Raw genomic sequence first — 18,450 nt, 5'->3', positions numbered from 1 at the left:
GAACTAAATATTTATTGCTAAAAAGAATCGTGAAAGAAAGAAAGAAAAATAAATAAAAAAAACTTCTTTACATGAAATTAATATGTTATCCGAGGGGGAAAATATTTGTTTCAATAACTCAGTAGCAAAGATTAAAACTGGGTCAGTCATCAAGGGGTTGTATTTACTTCAGAGTGTGTCTAGGAAAGTTTAAAGTTTCTATATTTTAACATGTGCAATTTATCTACCTATAAATGCTCAAGTGGTCTAAATTTGTTAAGTAAGGTAAATGAGTGTCTAAGGTGTAAGGCAAAAATTTGAAAAAATGTTTTTAACATTCAAAAGGAAGGATATAAAGTAGATGGCAGTTTAAACAGAGTTTTCCATACCCAGTTAAGTTTCTCTTTCATATCCTCTAAGCCAGTCCAGACACTTGGGTATAATTCTGCCCTGCCAGTAGATAAGCACACAAGAACTTTTTGTTCAGGTCACTATTGTATAAGAAGGGTTTGCTAGCCCACAGAGGTCAGCTGTTGCTATCTCCAGCAGTAGAGAAGTCCTTTGCAGATGATAGAGGAAAGATGAGGAAAAATGGACCTGAGACTACAGAACTCTCTCAGTCTGGGTCACCCACAGTGTGGGGTTTTCCCTTTTAGGCTGTCTGCTGAGAGGTTCAATATGTCCTTCTCCCACCTCTGGGAACTCAAACTCCTCAGATACCAGGCTGTTTCCCTCAGAGGCTCTCTCCTTTTGCTTTGTACAAGGTTTGGAATGAAAATAATGGCTGAATTTGAAAACTGCTGGTTGCAGTACCATTAGCTAAACAGATGCACTAATAAGTCACTTGACTGAGAAAAGATGACAGTGTTTTAAAGGTTGTTCTTACATATGGAGGATCTCTTTCACTGAAGATCTCTGACACAGAAGAAGTCATTCACCTTACACAGTAACGATGGTTCTTTGAGATGTGTGTCCTTATGGGTGCTCCACTGTAGATATGTCTGAGTCCCTGCATTGCTGATTGGAGAACTTTGGTAGCAGCATCCATTGGGTGTGCTGCTCCACGAGACTAGCCAGCATGTGGGGGATAACCGTCCTCAGTTCCTTCTTTACTATGGAATGATAACGAGAACTCTGAAGCAGAGGGGAGAAGGGCAGGTTGTGGAGCACCCATAGGGACACACATCTTCGAAGAACCATCATTACTGCACCAGGTGAGTAACTTCTTCAAGTAGTGTCCCTATGGGTGCTCCTGTGCATGTGACTCCTGACCAGTATCCCTTTTCGACGTCTGGGACTTCAGAGTGGGGTCAGTTAGAGATGACAGTATTGTGGAGCCAAACATGGCATCAGAGGCAGAATCCAAAGTGATCACATAGTATTCTGCAAGATGTGGCCTGATGTTCATGTCTCCGCTCTGCAGATTTCTGAGACAGGGACGTCCTTGAAAAAAGCAACAAATGAGGAGATCGATATTGTGGAATATGTACGGATCAAGTCAGGTGTGTGTGTGTCACAATACGAATTTGGTAGCACTGATGAAATTCGAGACCCACTTACAGAGTCTTTGGGCTGATACTGCTGAGCTCTTGGATCTTTCCACCACAGAAAGGAAAAGTCATGGGGACTTCCTGAAGGCCTTTGTAGAATGCTAGAGCTCTCCAAACATCTAAGGTATGTAGTTATAGCCTCCCTTATTGTCTTGGTGAGGCTTGCAGTAGATGATTATAAGGTGGATTGACTGATTCATGTGAAAAGGGGCGGTTACCTTAGGGATCAATTTTGGATGTGGCCTGACTGTAACCTTGTCTGGAAAGAATACTGTGTAGGGGGGATGTGCCATCAAAGCTGCTATCTCCCTTATTCTTCTAACTGAGATAACTGCTATCAGGAAGGCTTTTTTCACTGATAGGTACGTTAGTGAACAAGTGGCTGTGACGGGTTTGATCACAGAAGCCTCCTTGAGACTGTCACCTGATATGCTGAGACTACCTCTGAGCCCGTTTTCTCTGCCAGTTTGGGCCTCCAGAACCCTGCCGTGTTGAGCCACACATGCTAGTATGCTGCAACACACACCCAGGGTCTGAATCATATGCCCTAAAGGTGCAGACTTAAGCTGTTTTCAGTTAAGAAGTGCTCCTGTCTCCAGCATCCAGACCCTCAGCTCCCAATGGGATCCAAACCCCAAATAAATCCGTTTTACTCTGTATAAAGCTTAATCAGGGTAAACTCACAAATTGTTCACCCTCAATAACAGAGAGAGAAATGCACAGCTGTTTGCTCCCCCAAGTATTACTTACTTACTCTGGGTTAATTAACAAGCAAAAGTGATTTTATTAAGTATAAAAAGTAGGATTTAAGTGATTCCAAGTAATACAGACAGAACAAAGTAAGTTACCAAGCAAAATAAAACAAAAAACACGCAAGTCTAAGCCTAATACATTAAGAAACTGATTACGGATAAAATCTCACCCTCAGAGATGTTCCAATAAGCTTCTTTCACAGACTGGATGCCTTCCTAGTCTGGGCCCAATCCTTTCCCCTGGTACAGTTCTTGTTAGCTCCAGCTCAGGTGGTAACTAGGGGATTTCTCATGACTTGAACCTCTTTTGTTCTGTTCTACCGCTTTATATAGCTTTGGCACAAGCCAGGAATCTTTTGTCTCTCTCGGTCCCCACCCCTCCTTCTAAACGGAAAAGCACCAACTTTAAGATGGATTCCAGTACCAGATGACATGGTCATATGTCCTGTGAGACCCCCAAGCCTGCATTGCTCCTGGCCTGACTCACAGGAAGGCTTGCAAGTAAACAAAGCCCTTTACAACCAATTGTCCTAGTTGATGGGAGCCATCAAGATTCCAAACCACCATTAATGGCCCACACTTTGCATATTACAATAGGACATCAGAGTTATATTTTATATTTCTAGTTTCAGATACAAGAATGAAACATTTATACAAATAGGATGACCACACTCATTAGATAAGCTTTGTAATGATACTTTACAAGAGATTTTTGCATGAAGCATATTCCATTTACATTATATTCACACACGTTAGCATATTTTCACAAAATTATATGGAGTGCAGCGTCACAGTGGCCATGGGTTCAAAGTGGGGCCTAGTCAGCCCTTTCAGTACCAGGTTTAGGTCCCACGAGAGGGTAGGAGTTGAGATTGAGGGAAGAAGTTTATTATACCCTTAAGGAACCTTTTAGTGGTTGGGTGCGATAGTACTGAGTACCCTTCTATAGGTTATTGAAAAGCTGTGAAAGCTGCTAGATGGACCCTAAGAGAGCTTAGGGACAATACTAACTATAAAGGTCATGTGGAGGACTTTCTACTGTGTATTAGAACCTCTTGTACTTCCTTTGAACATCAACTTTCTAGATGCTGCACTATGCAGGAGCCATGCTTTGAAGCAGAGAATCCCAAAGTAGAGATGTAGGGTACACCCTTTATCTTGCGAGAGGAGATGTGAAATGGTTGGAAGGGAGATTGGAAGCCACATTGTGAGCTGTATCAAGTAAGGTACCAGGTCTATCTTAGCCAAGTAGGAGCAATCAGGAACATAAGCTTAGTCCCTTTGGCAGTAGAGGAAATGGAGGAAAGGCATAAAGAAGGGCATCGCCCAGAGAGTGCTGTCCTTGAGCAATAGCATGGCCACTTCTTGTTCAAGGTCTGTGGATGGTGTTCCCCATCATGTGAAAAAGTCATGGAGTACTGATGGGTGCATCTCTCACTTGTGATTGTGCATGAATTTGCAACTGAGGTCATCCGCTATCAAGTTCTGTGGGCCCAGAAGGGAAGCCATGGACAAGATGGTGATGTAAGAGATGCACCAATTCCATAATTTCATTGCTTCTGTGCATAGGGAGGGTGACCTGGTCTCTCCCTGGCATATATAGTATATGCAGGCTATGTTGTCTGTTAGGATCTTTGTATGTGATCCTGCTATCAATGAGAGGAAATAGGTGAAGACATGCCTGACCACTCTCAGTTTGAGGAGACTGATGTGTAGAGATATTGTCACAGGTGACCAATAGCTAAGAGATGCATCACTAGTAGGGAGCGATCATGGTGACCTCTGTGAGAAGGGGATTCCTTCACATACGTTGGCTAGGTTCTTCCACCAGTCCAAGGAGTTTTTGATCATGGTAGGTAGTGACAGGGGTTTGTCCAGACTGTCTTTGTTCAGCCTGTAAACTGAACTGAACCATAGTTGGAGGCATTGCATGTAGAGTCTGGCGTACAGTATCACAACCGTGCCCACTGCCACATGCCCCAACAGTTGGAGGCAGAGTCTGGCTGGTACTGGAGGACTGCACTAAGTCGTGTCTATGAGTGAGACCAGGGAAAGGAACCTGTGCTGAAGTAGGAACGTTTGGCCTACAGAGCATCCAGGTCGAGCCCCATGAATTCCAGGTGTTGCACTAGCATGAGGGTCAACTTCTGGGTGTTGATCTGAAAGCCCAGTTCTGTAAACAAATGTATAGTAGTGTTGATGGCTCAATGAGCCTCCTGGAGCGATCGGGCTCTGAGGAGACAATCATCCAGGTAAGGGTAGATCATTATCCCTTGTGAACGTATGAGTGGCTACCATTGAGAGAATAAGGACCGATGAGGGTCTGAAGGGGAGGACTCTGTATTGGTAATGGCGTATCCCAGAATGAATCTGAAAAATTGTCTGTTAGATGGTATTATTGAAATGTGAAAGTAGACGTCCTGTAAGTCAAGTCCTGAAAACCAGTCTCCCTGGTTCCAGAGATGGAATGATCGTCAATAAGGTGACCATCTTGAACTTCTGAGCTTTGACAAACTTGTTGAGAGCTCTGAGGTCCAGTATGGGTCTCCAACCTCCGTCCCTTTTGGGTATTAGGAAGTAACAAGAATAGAACCCTTGCCTTGTAGATGTGAGGAACTGGTTCTATAGCACCTAACTGGAGGAGTCAATTATCTCCTGTTGCAGCAGATTCTCATGAGAAGGGTCCCTGAAGAGTGAAGGGGTAAAGTGTTGTAGAGAGGCGAAGTGGATGGAGTACCTGGATCAGACGATCTCTAGGACCCATCTGTTCAACATTATGCATTTCCAGGCATTTTGGAACCCTGCCAAATGGGTGTATGGTCATAGACAGCAATGGGGAGTGGTCTTGTGGTGCCTCAACCTGCCCATCAAAAGTGGTGCTGAGAGGCAGGGGCTGGGTTGAAGATTGTGGACCAGATGGCTTATGTTTTGGGATTTTTCCTTTTTTTCTTTGTAGCTCATAATGGTGCTGTGAAGGGAATTGAGATGAATAAGGTCTGTGTTGGGATTGGGGGCCACAAGATCTCTTTTGTACCAGCATATAGATTCTCAGTGACCTGAGGTGGCCCTGGAATCCTTTAAGGTGTGGAGGGAAGGGGTGGTCTCTCAACAAAGAGCTTCACATCCTCCACTGTGGTCTGCACCTCCTTTGGGAATACTGATAAGTGGAACCATGACACTTTGTTTCATCACCACAGCTGTGGATCTGGCTGCCATGTCGGTGGCATGGAAGGCCAACTGCAGTGATGTTTTTGCCACCAGTTGTGACTCCTGAATGATGGCCTTGAAGGGTTTCCAATGACTCACTGGCAACTTATCAATAATGTCATTCAGTTTATTGTAATTTGTGTAATCATACTTTGCCGTGAGTGCCTGGTAATTGGCAATATGAAACTGTAAGGTGGCCGAGGAAAAAACTGTTACCTACCTTTTTGTAACTGTTGTCCTTCAAGATGTGTTGCTCATGTCCATTCCATTCTAGATGTGTGCACACCCATAGCACAGCTGTCAGAGACTTTTGCCTTATCGGTATTTGTAGGGTCAGCTGTGGTGCCCTGTGGAGTGCCATGCTCATGCGTTGGTATATCAGGTGCTGACGGCCCTTCACCCTCTTAGTTCCCTCTTGCTGGTAACTCACAGAGGCAGCAGGAGGGCTGGTAATGGAATGGACATGAGCAACACATCTCAAAGAGCAACAGTTATGAAAAGGTAGGTAATCATTTTTTCCTTCTGGAGTGCTTGCTCATGTCGATTCCATTCCAGGTGACTCACAAGCAGTATCCTTGGAGGTGGGCTTGGCATTCACAGATGTGCAACTTGTAATACTACTCTACCGAAGTTGGTGTCATCTCAGGCTTGCTGGGTAAGTGCATAGTGAGATGTGAACTTGTGAACGGACAACCAAGTGGCGGCCCTGCAGATATCTGGACTTGGCACATGGGCCAGGAAGGCCGCCGCCGAGGCTTGCACTCTAATCGAGTGGGCGATTAGAATCACTGGTGGAGGCACTTTTGCCCGATGATAGCAAAATCGGTTTGGTCCTTTCGATGTAGAAAGGTGGTGCTCTCCTGATGTCCAGGGAGTGCAACCTACATTCCTCCTCAGACTTATGAGCCTTTGGAAAGCAAACTAGCAATAATAGGTCCCAGATCGTGTGAAACTGTGAAACCACCTTGGACAGGAAAGCCAGATGTGGCTGCACCTGGACCTTATCCATGAAAATTACCGTATAGGGCTGCTCTGAGGTAAGTGCTCTAATCTCGGAGACTCTTCTGGCAGAAGTTATCGCCACCAGGAATGTCACCTTCCAGGGAGCAGAAGAAGGGAACAGGATGCCAAGAGGTCAAAGAGAGCTCTCATGAGCTGCACAAGCACCAGATTCAGGTCCCACCAAGGGACAGGGTTCTGGACCTGGGGGTAGAGTTGCTCCAGACCTTTCAAGAAATGGATAGTCATGTTATGAATGAAGACCGACCTACCCTGGAATGGAGGGTGAAAGACCGATATGGTGACCAGGAGGACCTTAACTGATGAAAGGGATAAGCCCTGGAGCTTGAGATGCATAAGGTGGTCCAAGATTGCCTGTAATGGGGCCTGTTCAGGCTAACTATCATTGGGCCTAAGCCCAGCATGTGAATCATTTCCATTTGGCGAGGTAGGTTGCTCTAGCGGAGGGCTTTCTACTATCCAGTAGGACCTTCTGGACGTGGGCTGAACACTCCTGCTCTTTTCTATTTTAAAAAAACATTTAAAAAAATCAATTGTTAACACTGCTTTTTATTCATTTATTTTTATAACCTGTTTTTAAACCAAACGTGACTAAAAGCTCAGTAATTAAAATGGGTACCTTGAAAAACAAAGGTAAGAGTTGGAGTTGTTCTGTGACAGCTGTGGAGAAGGACCGACCTGCACTTGCCATCAACCACTTCAGGACTGTTTATAAAAAGACAGAAATACTTACTGAATAGCAAAGTCAACAATCAAAATGACAAATGTATGGGCCAAATTCATTACTGGCATATCCCACCAGATTTCCAGAGGTCAGTGAAGTTGCATCAACAGTAAGTTTAGCCCTGCATTCTTATGTTAGAGCCTATGAGTTTTCATTAGAATAATTATTATTCAAGATATGGTCATGTAATTTGGACTAAGTTATACATTAACACAGTCCAACCTAAAAGAGGTACAGACACCTCTTTAGTATAAAGCAAATGTAACAAAGGCACATTGTAAGTAAGCCACTTGCAGCACTCAATCATAATTCTGCGCAGCCAAACATATTGTCTGTTTTCACAAGTTAAATTCCATAACTCACTGGTTTTCACGAGTTTAATGCCCTGAGTTCGCTCATCTTGTTCACCAACTCCATTCTCTTCCATAACGTGGTTCTGAATTTCTTCATCCACTTCCATAAGAGGTTTGAGTTTTTCAAGTATTCGTGTAGTGAACTCATGGACATGAGGAGACTTTGTTGAAGCAGTATTTGGCAAGGAAACATCTATCATGAATATGTAGGTCAAAACACTAAAAATGAATAACATAAAGAAACCAGTTAAATGTGTTAAGTGGCTATTTGCTGCATTTTACTAGTTGAAATTTAATACTTTTCTGAAATTTAAAATTTCTTCCTGTAAGCCACATAAAATAAATAAAATCAAATGCTATCTGAAACAGAATGCAATATCATTAAAAGCAGCAAAGAGTCCTGTGGCACCTTATAGACTAACAGACGTTTTGGAGCATGAGCTTTCGTGGGTGAATACCCACTTCGTCGGATGCATGTGGTGGAAATTTCCAGGGGCAGATGTATATATATGCAAGCAAGAAGCAGGCTAGAAATAACAAGGTTAGGGAGGATGAGGCCCTCTTCTAGCAGTTGAGGTGTGAAAACCAAGGGAGGAGAAACTGGTTTTGTAGTTGGCAAGCCATTCATAGTCTTTGTTTAATCCTGAGCTGATGGTGTCAAATTTGCAGATGAACTGAAGCTCACATCTCAACTGCAGAAGAGGGCTTCATCCTCCCTGACTGAGCTAACCTCGTTATCTCTAGCCTGCTTCTTGCTTGCATATATATCTATATCTATATATCTATATCTATCTATATATCTATATATCTATATATACACACACACACACACACACACACACCCACACCCCCCCACAAAAGCTCATGCTCCAAAACGTCAGTTAGTCTATAAGGTGCCACAGGACTCTTTGCTGCTTTTACAGATCCAGACTAACACGGCTCCCCTCTGATACCTGCCATATCATCGTGATTCAGATCTTTGCCTTAATTTACGGCATTATACCATAGGAGTAAAATGCACCAAGACAAATACACTCAGTACACTGAGCCGCTTCACTATATATACACATCTATACCTCAGTGAGAATGAGGAAAACTATGAATTGAGGCCTTAAGAACTGTTTTCACTTAATGAGAGAGAAAGTGAAAGAATCAAGGGGGAAAAATGCTATGGCTTCTACTTTTAATGAATTCACATTTGAATCTTTGACAATGTCTATCTATGGCATTTGGAATCTTATTTGGCCTGTAGGTAACTTGATATCCTGTAGTAGAATTATTTTTCTTATTTCCGACAAACATGCTATTTTGCATACTGTACATGAAAAGATATGCTGTTTACTTATAACTCTTTCCGGAAGGTTGCAAACTGTGTAGACACACAAAATGAATCACACAGTAATAAATGGTTTAAAAAAAAAAACAAAAAACTGGGCATGTTTAGTCTTGAGAAACAAAGACCGAGGGGAAACCTGATAACCATCTTCATATATGTTAAGGGCTGTTCTAAAAAGGATGGTAATCAATTGTTCTTCATGTCCATTGAAGGCAGGACAAGAAATAATCACCATAATCTGCAGAACAGGAGATTTAAGTAGATATTAGGAAAAACTTTATAATCATAAGGATAGTTAAGCACTGGAATAAGCTTCCAAGGGAAGATGTGAAATCCCTGTGATTGGAGGTTTCTAAGGACAGGTTCGTCAAATACCTGCCATGTATAGTCTAGGACTGTGTATTTGGTTCTGTTTCACTATGTGGGGCTGACTAGATGACCTCTCAAGGTACCTTCCAGCCCTACATTGCTATGATTCTAGATTATTCTGTGACTATAAAGATTTCTAAAAAAACCTCACTCTAGCACATTTGAGATCCATTATTCATTAGTTATAGGTTCTACTTGTTACAATTTAGTAGACTTTCACTTAGGCGCCCAGATGGTTTTGAAAATTTTACCCATTTGGTCTGGCAGGGGTTGGGTACAGTTCATTTTTTTCTAGAGCTTTAGAGCTCTTCCAGTGTGAAAATCAGAGGTCACATGAAATAACAGGATGAGAATCAAGACATGACTTTATGTTTAGAAAAAGTGCCTTTTAAACAGCAATTTATGGGTACATTATTTTTGGAAATTATTATTTATTTGTATTCTGGTAGTACACACATGTTCACATACCTAGGAAGATAGTCATCATCCAAAGAAAAATAATAATACTTGAGTATTCAATGCATATGAACAGAATAAAGAAAGTTCTTCAGAAGAGAACACTAACCTTCCTATTCTTTCTCTGACATTTTTGTAAACCTGGGTGAGTTTAGGTTCCAAGTACTTTAGTAACCTGTGCAACAGCTCTGGTACTCTCCATTCTTGCTGTGCAAGGCCACCTTGCAATACGTAGAGTCGGCTAGAAATTGGAACACGAAGGCTTTAGTTAGCTTTATGGTATTGACAATTGCAACTTATTTTTTCCAAGTCTTGTTTTTAATGATTTACATAAATCCATGAACTACAGATACACAAGAGTATAAAAGCTTTTCAATCACAAAATGAGAGTAACGACTACAATACTGCTATGTCGATACCACAGTTCCACAATAGTTATGGTTCTCAAACTTATTTAAATCAGCCCCCCGTTCTTTGTGTCTGTAGTAATTCACGCCCCTCCCCATGCCCACTACATATACTGCCACCCAACTCTGAACAGAGAGTGGAGAGCAGCGGCTGCCGGTCAAATGCCCAGCTCTGAAGGCAGCTACATGCCAACAGAAGCACAGAAGTAAGGATGGCAATGTGAAAAGTGCTATTGACAAGTATCTCTTTTCACAGCAGACTTAGAGGCAAGGGTGCAGCAGTTCAGAATTAAGGGAGGAAATGTGAAAAGTGATATTTGCCAATATCACTGTTAATAGCAGACTCAGCGTCCCATTGCCACCCTTCTGTGCTGCTGCTGCTCCAGGGCTGACCTCTTTATCCCTACCTCCCGGGTGTGCACGGCCCTTCTGAATGAGCCCCAGCCATCAGGGGTTGGCAGCCAGAGCTCTTAAAAAAAACAAAAAAAAAACAACCCCAAAAACCACACACACAGCTAGCACCTTCCTTGACACATTCAGGAGATGCGCTCCATAGTTTGAGAATTGCTGTCCTAACTGAATCCAATTAATCATAGTGATGTGCTTTAAGTAATGTTTTTCCCCTCAGGGCCCTACTGTACCCATGGGGAACTACGGATAGGACGGGGAAGGGCATCACAAAGAACTACAACTAAGACAGATTCTTGTGTGAGATGTTCAAGTATAGGATTAGACTCTGTGCCCTTCCACCTTGCAGTGGCCAATCACAATATACTCTGAGTGAACTTTATCCACATCTCTTACATTTGTTCGTGCTTTACCCATCAACTCTAAAGCAGTTTGAAAGTAACATTTTACCATGCATCTACAAATGATCCTCCTTCACCACTCAAAGGAGACTCCAACAACAGCTCAAATAACCAGTGCAGTTTCCGAGGATCTCTGCTCTCCTGATAAAGGAAGTTACAAATCAGTAACTGGAATACAGAGAATTCGATAATTCTACTTTAAGACATTTAAAAAGAAAGATAATTAAATATTTGTATTAAATGTGCTTTAGGTTCCTATGTATGTATTATTACATAAGTGAAGAGTGTTTTGCTTTTCTCAAAATTAGGGTCCAATCCAAGAAAAATAAAATCAGGATCATAGAGATATGTGGCATTCTAAGCATGTGCAGTAATACAAATATTTATTACAAATTGCTTGGTAAACTACAGTGATTTTAAAATGGTGTTATTTTAATTTCTATGACATCTTAAAGGATGTAATCTAGTTATGAAAAACATTCAGTGTAGAGAAACCTTACTAGATATAAGGTCTGGTCTACACTAGAAAAAAAAGGTTACATACCTTTTCATAACTGTTGTTCTTCAACATGTGTTCCTCATGTCCATTCCATTCTAGGTACGAATGCGCTCATGTGCACAGTCGTCTGAGATTTTTGCCTTAGCAGTATCTGTAGGATCAGCTGTAGTGCCCTCTTGAGTGCTGCGCTCATGCATTGGTATATTAGGTGCTGCCAACCCTACACCCTCTCAGTTCCTTCTTGCTGGCAACTCCAACAGAGGGTCAGGAGAGCCAATAATGGAATGGACATGAGCAACACATCTCAAAGAACAACAGTTACAAAAAGGTAGGTAACTGTTTTTTATTTTTCGAGTGCTTGCTCATGTCGTTTCCATTCTAGGTGACTCACAAGCAGCATCCTTGGAGGTGGGCTTGGAGCTCACAGTCTAATGGCTTGCAGTACTGCTCAACCGAAGCCAGCATTGTCCCAGGCCTGCTGGGTAAATGCGTAATGAGACGTGAACATGTGGACAGACGACCATCTGGATGCCCTACAGCTGTCCTGGATAGGCACTTGGGCTAGGAAAGCTGCCAAGGAGGCTTGCACCCTGGTTGAATGCGTGGTTACAATTTTCGGAGATGATCATAACAGCAGTGAATACAGGCAGTGATATAAGAAGAAATTCCTTGAGTGGACACTGGATGACCTTTCATCCTGTCAGGCACAGTGACGAACAATTGTGTCGACTTGCGGAATGGCTTGGTCCTTTCAATGTAGAAGGCTAGTGCCCTACTAACGTGTCAGGAATGCAATCTACGCTCCTCCTCCAACTTATGTGACTTTGGAAAAAAGACAGATAAGTAAAAGTCCTGGCCTGTATGCAACTGCGAGACCACCTTGGGCAGGAAAGCCGGGTGTGGCAGCAGCTAGACCTTGTCTTTGTAGAAGACCATATAGGGTGGCTCCGAGGTAGAAGCCCTAATCTCGGAGACCTGGTGGGCAGATGTTATCGCAACTAGGAATGAAACCATCCAGCACAGGAGAAGGAGAGAGCAGGAAGCCAGAGGCTCAAAGGGGGGATCCCGTGAGCCGTAACAGCACAAGATTCAGGTCCCAAGGTGGAATGGGGTCCCTGACATGTGGGTAGAGGCACTTGAGGTCCTTGAGGAAAAGACGGTTACTCACCTTTGTAACTGTTGTTCTTCGAGATGTGTTGCTCACATCCATTCCAGTTAGGTGTGCGCGCCGCGCGTGCACGTTCGTCGGAAACTTTTTACCCTAGCAACTCCAGTGGGCCGGCAGGTCGCCCCCTGGAGTGGCGCCGCCATGGCGCCCAATATATATCCCTGCCGGCCCGCCCGCTCCTCAGTTCCTTCTTGCCGGCTACTCCGACAGTGGGGAAGGAGGGCGGGTGTGGAATGGATGTGAGCAACACATCTCGAAGAACAACAGTTACAAAGGTGAGTAACCGTCTTTTCTTCTTCGAGTGATTGCTCACATCCATTCCAGTTAGGTGACTCCTAAGCCATACCTAGGCGGTGGGGTCGGAGTGAGAAGTCGCGGCACGGAGCACTGCAGTTCCGAAGGCCGCATCCTCTCTCGACTGCTGTACCAGGGCGTAGTGGGAAGCAAAGGTGTGGACCGATGACCAGGTCGCTGCCCGACAGATTTCTTGGATGGGCACACGGGCAAGGAAAGCCAGCGACGACGCCTGCGCCCTGGTAGAATGCGCAGTCACACGGCCCGTAGGGACATGGGCCAAGTCATAACAGGTCCTGATACAGGACGCAACCCACGAGGATAACCTCTGGGAGGAGATAGGAAGCCCTTTCATACGGTCCGCTACCGCCACGAAAAGCTGGGGGGATTTGCGGAAGGGTTTGGTCCTCTCTATGTAGAACGCGAGAGCTCTACGGACATCCAGCGAGTGGAGCTGCTGCTCCCTGCCTGAGGAGTGAGGTTTTGGGAAAAAAACCGGGAGGAAAATCTCTTGGTTGACGTGGAAGGCTGAGACCACCTTGGGTAGAAAGGCAGGGTGTGGTCTAAGCTGCACCTTGTCTTTGTGGAAGACCGTGTATGGGGGGTCTACCACAAGGGCTCGGAGTTCCGACACCCGTCTAGCTGAGGTGATAGCTACTAGAAAGGCAGCCTTCCAAGAGAGGTAAAGCAGGGAGCAAGTAGCTAACGGCTCAAAGGGGGGCCCCATGAGCCGGGACAACACCAGGTTAAGATCCCAGGTTGGAGCAGGGGGACGGACGTTAGGGAATAACCGTTCCAGCCCTTTAAGGAATCTCGACACTGTCGGGTGAGAAAAAACGGAGCGACCGTCCGCACCCGGGTGAAAGGTGGAGATAGCTGCTAGATGGACTCGCAACGACGATAAGGCCAGACCTTGCTCTTTGAGGGACCAAACATAGTCTAAGATTTCAGTTACCGAAACTTCCATAGGGCGGAGATTTCTCTCTACGCACCAACAGGAGAAGCGTTTCCATTTCGCCGAATATGTGGCTCTTGTGGACGGTTTCCTGCTGCTCAAGAGCACCTCTCTCACAGGCGTGGAGCAGCGCAGCTCGGAACCAGTTAGCCATGCAGGAGCCACGCCGCTAGGTGCAGCGACTGCAGGTCTGGGTGATAGAGAGACCCGTGGTCCTGGGTAATCAGGTCCGGATGAAGGGGCAGGGGAACTGGGTCGGCTACGGCCAAGTCCAGCAGCATGGTGTACCAGTGCTGTCTGGGCCATGCCGGGGCCACCATGATCACACGAGCCCTGTCTCTGCGCACCTTCAGGAGGACCTTGTGAACCAGAGGGAACGGAGGAAACGCATAGTACAGGTGGGTCGACCACTGGATGAGGAAGGCATCCGCTATCGACCCCGGCTCCCTGCCCTGAAAGGAGCAGAACGCTTGGCACTTCCTGTTCCCCTTGGACGCAAAGAGGTCCACCCGGGGATAACCCCACCTCCGGAAAATGGAGAGAGCGACGTCCGGGCGAAGGGACCACTCGTGTGACAGGAAGGATCTGCTCAATCGATCCGCCAGCGTGTTCCGTACTCCGGGAAGGAAGGAAGCCCTGAGGTGAATGGAGTGGGCTACGCAAAAGTCCCAGAGTCGTATCGCCTCGAGGCACAGGGAGGAGGACCTGGTGCCGCCCTGTTTGTTGATATAATACATGGTCGTCGTGTTGTCCGTGAACACGGCTACACAACGACCCTGAAGCTGATGACAAAACGTTTGGCAAGCAAGGCGGACCGCTCTCAACTCCCTCATGTTGATGTGTAGCCCCACCTCCTCCTGGGACCATAGGCCCTGCGTCCGCAGGGTCCCTAGGTGGGCCCCCCAGCCTAGATCTGAGGCATCCGTTGTCAGGGATACCGAGGGCTGAGACGGGTGAAAGGGAAGACCCGCACACAATACGGACTGGTCCAACCACCAGCCGAGGGAATCTAAGATCTTCTGGGGGACTGTGATTAACATGTCTAACGGTTGCCTTGGCCTGTAATGACTGATAAGCCACAACTGGAGAGGCCTCATGCGGAGCCGAGCGTAGTCGGTCACAAAAGTGCACGCCGCCATGTGGCCTAACAGGGTTAGACATGTCCTCACTGACGTCAACGGGGCTGACCGCAAGCGTTGAACGATCGCCGCCATGGTCTGGAACCGCTGCCGAGGCAGCGAGGCCCTGCCCACAGTGGCGTCCAGGACGGCCCCGATAAATTCCACCTTCTGAGTGGGCCTCAGGGTGGACTTGTCTGTGTTTATCAAGAGGCCCAGACTCGCAAACATGCCGGTGATCACGCGGACATGGCTGTACACCTGCTGTTCCGACGTGCCCCGAATCAACCAATCGTCCAGATAAGGGAACACGTGAACACGGTTGCGCCGAAGATGCGCCACGACAACTGCCATGCATTTTGTAAACACCCTCGGGGCCGTGGACAGGCCAAACGGGAGGACCGCAAATTGATAATGACGAGCCCCCACAACGAAGCGGAGGAAGCGTCTGTGGCGTGGCCAAATGGCAACGTGGAAATACGCGTCCTGCATGTCGAGGGCGGCGTACCAGTCTCCCGGATCCAGGGATGGAATAATGGTCCCCAGGGATACCATGCGGAACTTCAACTTCACGAGGTATTTGTTGAGCTCTCGCAGGTCGAGGATAGGCCTGAGGCCCCCCTTGGCCTTGGGGATCAGAAAATAGCGGGAATAAAACCCTTTGCCTTTCTCGTTTTCGGGAACCGCCTCTATAGCTCCTTTGCTGAGGAGCGTCTGCACCTCCTGCCGAAGGAATTGCTCGTGAGAGGGGTCCCTGAAGAGGGACGAGGAAGGAGGGCGGGAAGGAGGAAACGAAACAAACTGCAGGCGGTACCCCGTCTGCACCACGCTTAAGACCCAGCGGTCCGATGTTATTTGGGACCACGCCGGGAGGAAAAACGAAAGGCGGTTGGAAAACGGGGGGGAAGGATCCATAGGGGAAACTGTTACTGCGCCCTCGAGCGCACCTTCAAAATGAAGGCTTAGGACCAGGCGGGGGTTTTGAGGAGCCTTGGTTCTGCCCCCCTTGGTTCCCCGACTGCCTGCGCCTCCCGTTCCTGCCGCGGCGCCTGTAAAGGTCCTGCCGCTGGCGGAACTGGGAAAACGGCCGACGGTGCTGCTGTTGTTGCGGCCTAAAGGGTCTACGCTGTGTCACGGGGGTGTGCATCCCGAGGGACCGCGCAATGACCCGGTTGTCCTTTAAACTCTTAAGTCTGGGGTCTGTCTTATCGGAAAACAGGCCCTGGCCTTCGAAAGGAAGGTCCTGTATCGTGTGCTGGAGCTCTGGCGGAAGGCCGGAAACCTGCAGCCAGGAGATGCGACGCATCGTAACTCCTGACGCGAGGGTACGGGCAGCCGAGTCCGCAGCGTCCAAGGAGGCTTGTAAGGCCGTGCGCGCGACCTTCTTGCCTTCGTCCAGGATGGCCGTAAACTCTTGGCGAGCATCCTGTGGCAGCAGCTCCTTAAATTTGTCCACTGCCACCCAGGAGTTAAAGGCGTATCTGCTCAGCAGGGCCTGCTGGTTAGAGACCCTGAGCTGCAGCGCCCCAGCCGAATACACCTTACGGCCAAGGAGGTCCATCCGCCTGGCTTCTCTGGATTTGGGGGCCGGAGCCTCCTGGCCGTGACGCTCCCTATCGTTCACCGATTGCACTACCAGTGAACCGGGAGTCGGGTGAACATGTAAATATTCGTACCCCTTAGAAGGGGCCATGTACTTCCTCTCGACTCCTTTCGCTGTCGGAGGGATGGAGGCCGGGGACTGCCAGATAGTATTGGCATTGGCCTGGATGGTCCGTATGAACGGCAGGGCGACCCTGGTGGGAGCATCGGAAGAGAGGATGGTGACAATTGGGTCCTCTATCTCCGAGACCTCCTCTGCCTGCAGACTCAGGTTTTGAGCCAATCGCCTGAGGAGGTCCTGGTGCGCCCTGAGATCCAGCGGGGGGGGACTGTTGGAGGAGGTACCCGCCACCGCCTCATCCGGGGAGGAGGATGATGAGACCCCAGGCACAATAGTGTCCAACTGAGGGTCCTTCCTCAGCCCTCGCCTCTGTCTCCGGAGCCACAGCGGAGTCCTGCTGTTTGGACCCTTCGTCCCCTTCCGGGGAGGGAGGGGGGCGAGACAAAGAGGCTTCAGGGGCCCTACGCTCCGCAGTCGCCGGCCTAGCAGGGAGCTGCTGGGGGCCCTGGGCCTGATGGTACGCCCAGGGTGTCCAGAATCCCCACTGTTGTGGGCCTTGGTCCTGCAGCGGCGGATCAGCAAACAGCGCCGCCTGCCGGTCGGTGCCCAGCGCATAGCCGCTGTCCGTCTGGGAGGATACGGACGGCTGCCTCGAGGGCCACGGCGGGGCCGACCCTGGATGGTACGGGTCTGCGCGGGCCGGCACGGAGGATCGTCTCGGTGCCGGGGACCGGTGCCGGGAGTCATATCGGTGCCGGGATCGGGACCGGGACCGGGATCTGTCACGGTGCCGGGCGCCGCTTCGGTACCGGGCGCCGCTTCGGTGCCGGGACCTACTACCAGCTCGGTGCCGGGAGATCGACCGGGACCGGGACCTGCCACCAGCTCGGTGCCGGGAGGTCGACCGGGACCTGCCACCAGCTCGGTGCCGGGAGGTCGAGCGAGACCGGGACCGGGACCGGGACCTGCCACCAGCTCGGTGCCGGGAGGTCGACCGGTGCGGCGAGTAGCGTCGGGACCTGCTCCTGGAGTCGCGGTGCCGGTGTCGACTGGAGCCTGACCGCGACCGTCTCGATGCCGACCGGTGCCGCGAGTGCGACCGGTACCGCTGAGGGGAGCGGTGCCGGGACTGCGAGCGGCGTCGGGATCTGGAGCGCCCAAGACGTCGGGACCTGGATGGCGAACGACTGTCTGTGGGCGGTGCCGACATCATGGGCTTGCCTCTGGACGCGACCCGCACCGGAGGTACCGGGGGTGGCAGCCGAGTAGGCTCCGTCAGGGCAATAAGGTCCCGAGCCGAGGCAAAGGTCTCCGGTGTGGATGGGACCACTATCTCAACCCCAGATCTCATGGGGGAGCTCGGCGGCACCGGACTCAACGGACCCGCCGGGCCCGGAGTCAACGGTGCTGACGGTGCCGGCGGCGCCGCGGCTGATGTCGAGGCCGGGCGCTCTAGCCGGGTCTGCCTGGCCGGAGTATTAGACTTCGACGGCCTTGGCTCTGGCTCCAGTGCCGGAGAGGGTCGGTGCCGAGGAGTCTTCTCGGTGCCGGAGCGATCCGGTGCCGGTGCCGATACCACGGCCTGCGAAGCCGCCGGGTCAAGTGCCGCCTCCATCAGGAGAGTTCGGAGCCTTTGATCCCTCTCCTTCTTTGTCCTCGGCTTAAAGGCCTTACAGATGCGGCACTTGTCAGATCTGTGCGACTCCCCGAGGCACTTCAGGCACGCTTCGTGGGGATCGCTGGTAGGCATGGGCTTCTTGCAGGCCGCACACTGCTTGAAGCCCGGCGAAC

At 48.6% G+C, this 18,450-nt stretch overlaps 1 protein-coding gene across 3 annotated transcripts in view; it reads right to left on the bottom strand.

The window, feature by feature from the left end:
- PSME4 (proteasome activator subunit 4) overlaps positions 1-18,450 on the bottom strand; it is a 238,832-nt gene that overhangs the window by 30,472 nt on the left and 189,910 nt on the right. For all 3 annotated transcript variants that reach the window (XM_030557730.1, XM_030557731.1, XM_030557732.1), the window contains 4 exons: positions 11,012-11,103; positions 9,856-9,987; positions 7,596-7,804; positions 7,128-7,213 (listed from right to left, as the gene is read on the bottom strand). In XM_030557730.1, coding sequence (XP_030413590.1) covers positions 7,128-7,213; positions 7,596-7,804; positions 9,856-9,987; positions 11,012-11,103 — 519 coding nt within the window. The remainder of the gene's footprint in view (positions 1-7,127; positions 7,214-7,595; positions 7,805-9,855; positions 9,988-11,011; positions 11,104-18,450) is intronic.

Source organism: Gopherus evgoodei, chromosome 3 (genome assembly GCF_007399415.2).
Source record: "Gopherus evgoodei ecotype Sinaloan lineage chromosome 3, rGopEvg1_v1.p, whole genome shotgun sequence".
NCBI classification, from domain to species: Eukaryota; Metazoa; Chordata; order Testudines; family Testudinidae; genus Gopherus; species Gopherus evgoodei.
Note: the sequence above shows the minus strand (reverse complement) of the source record. Positions and strands in the feature narration are given on the sequence as shown.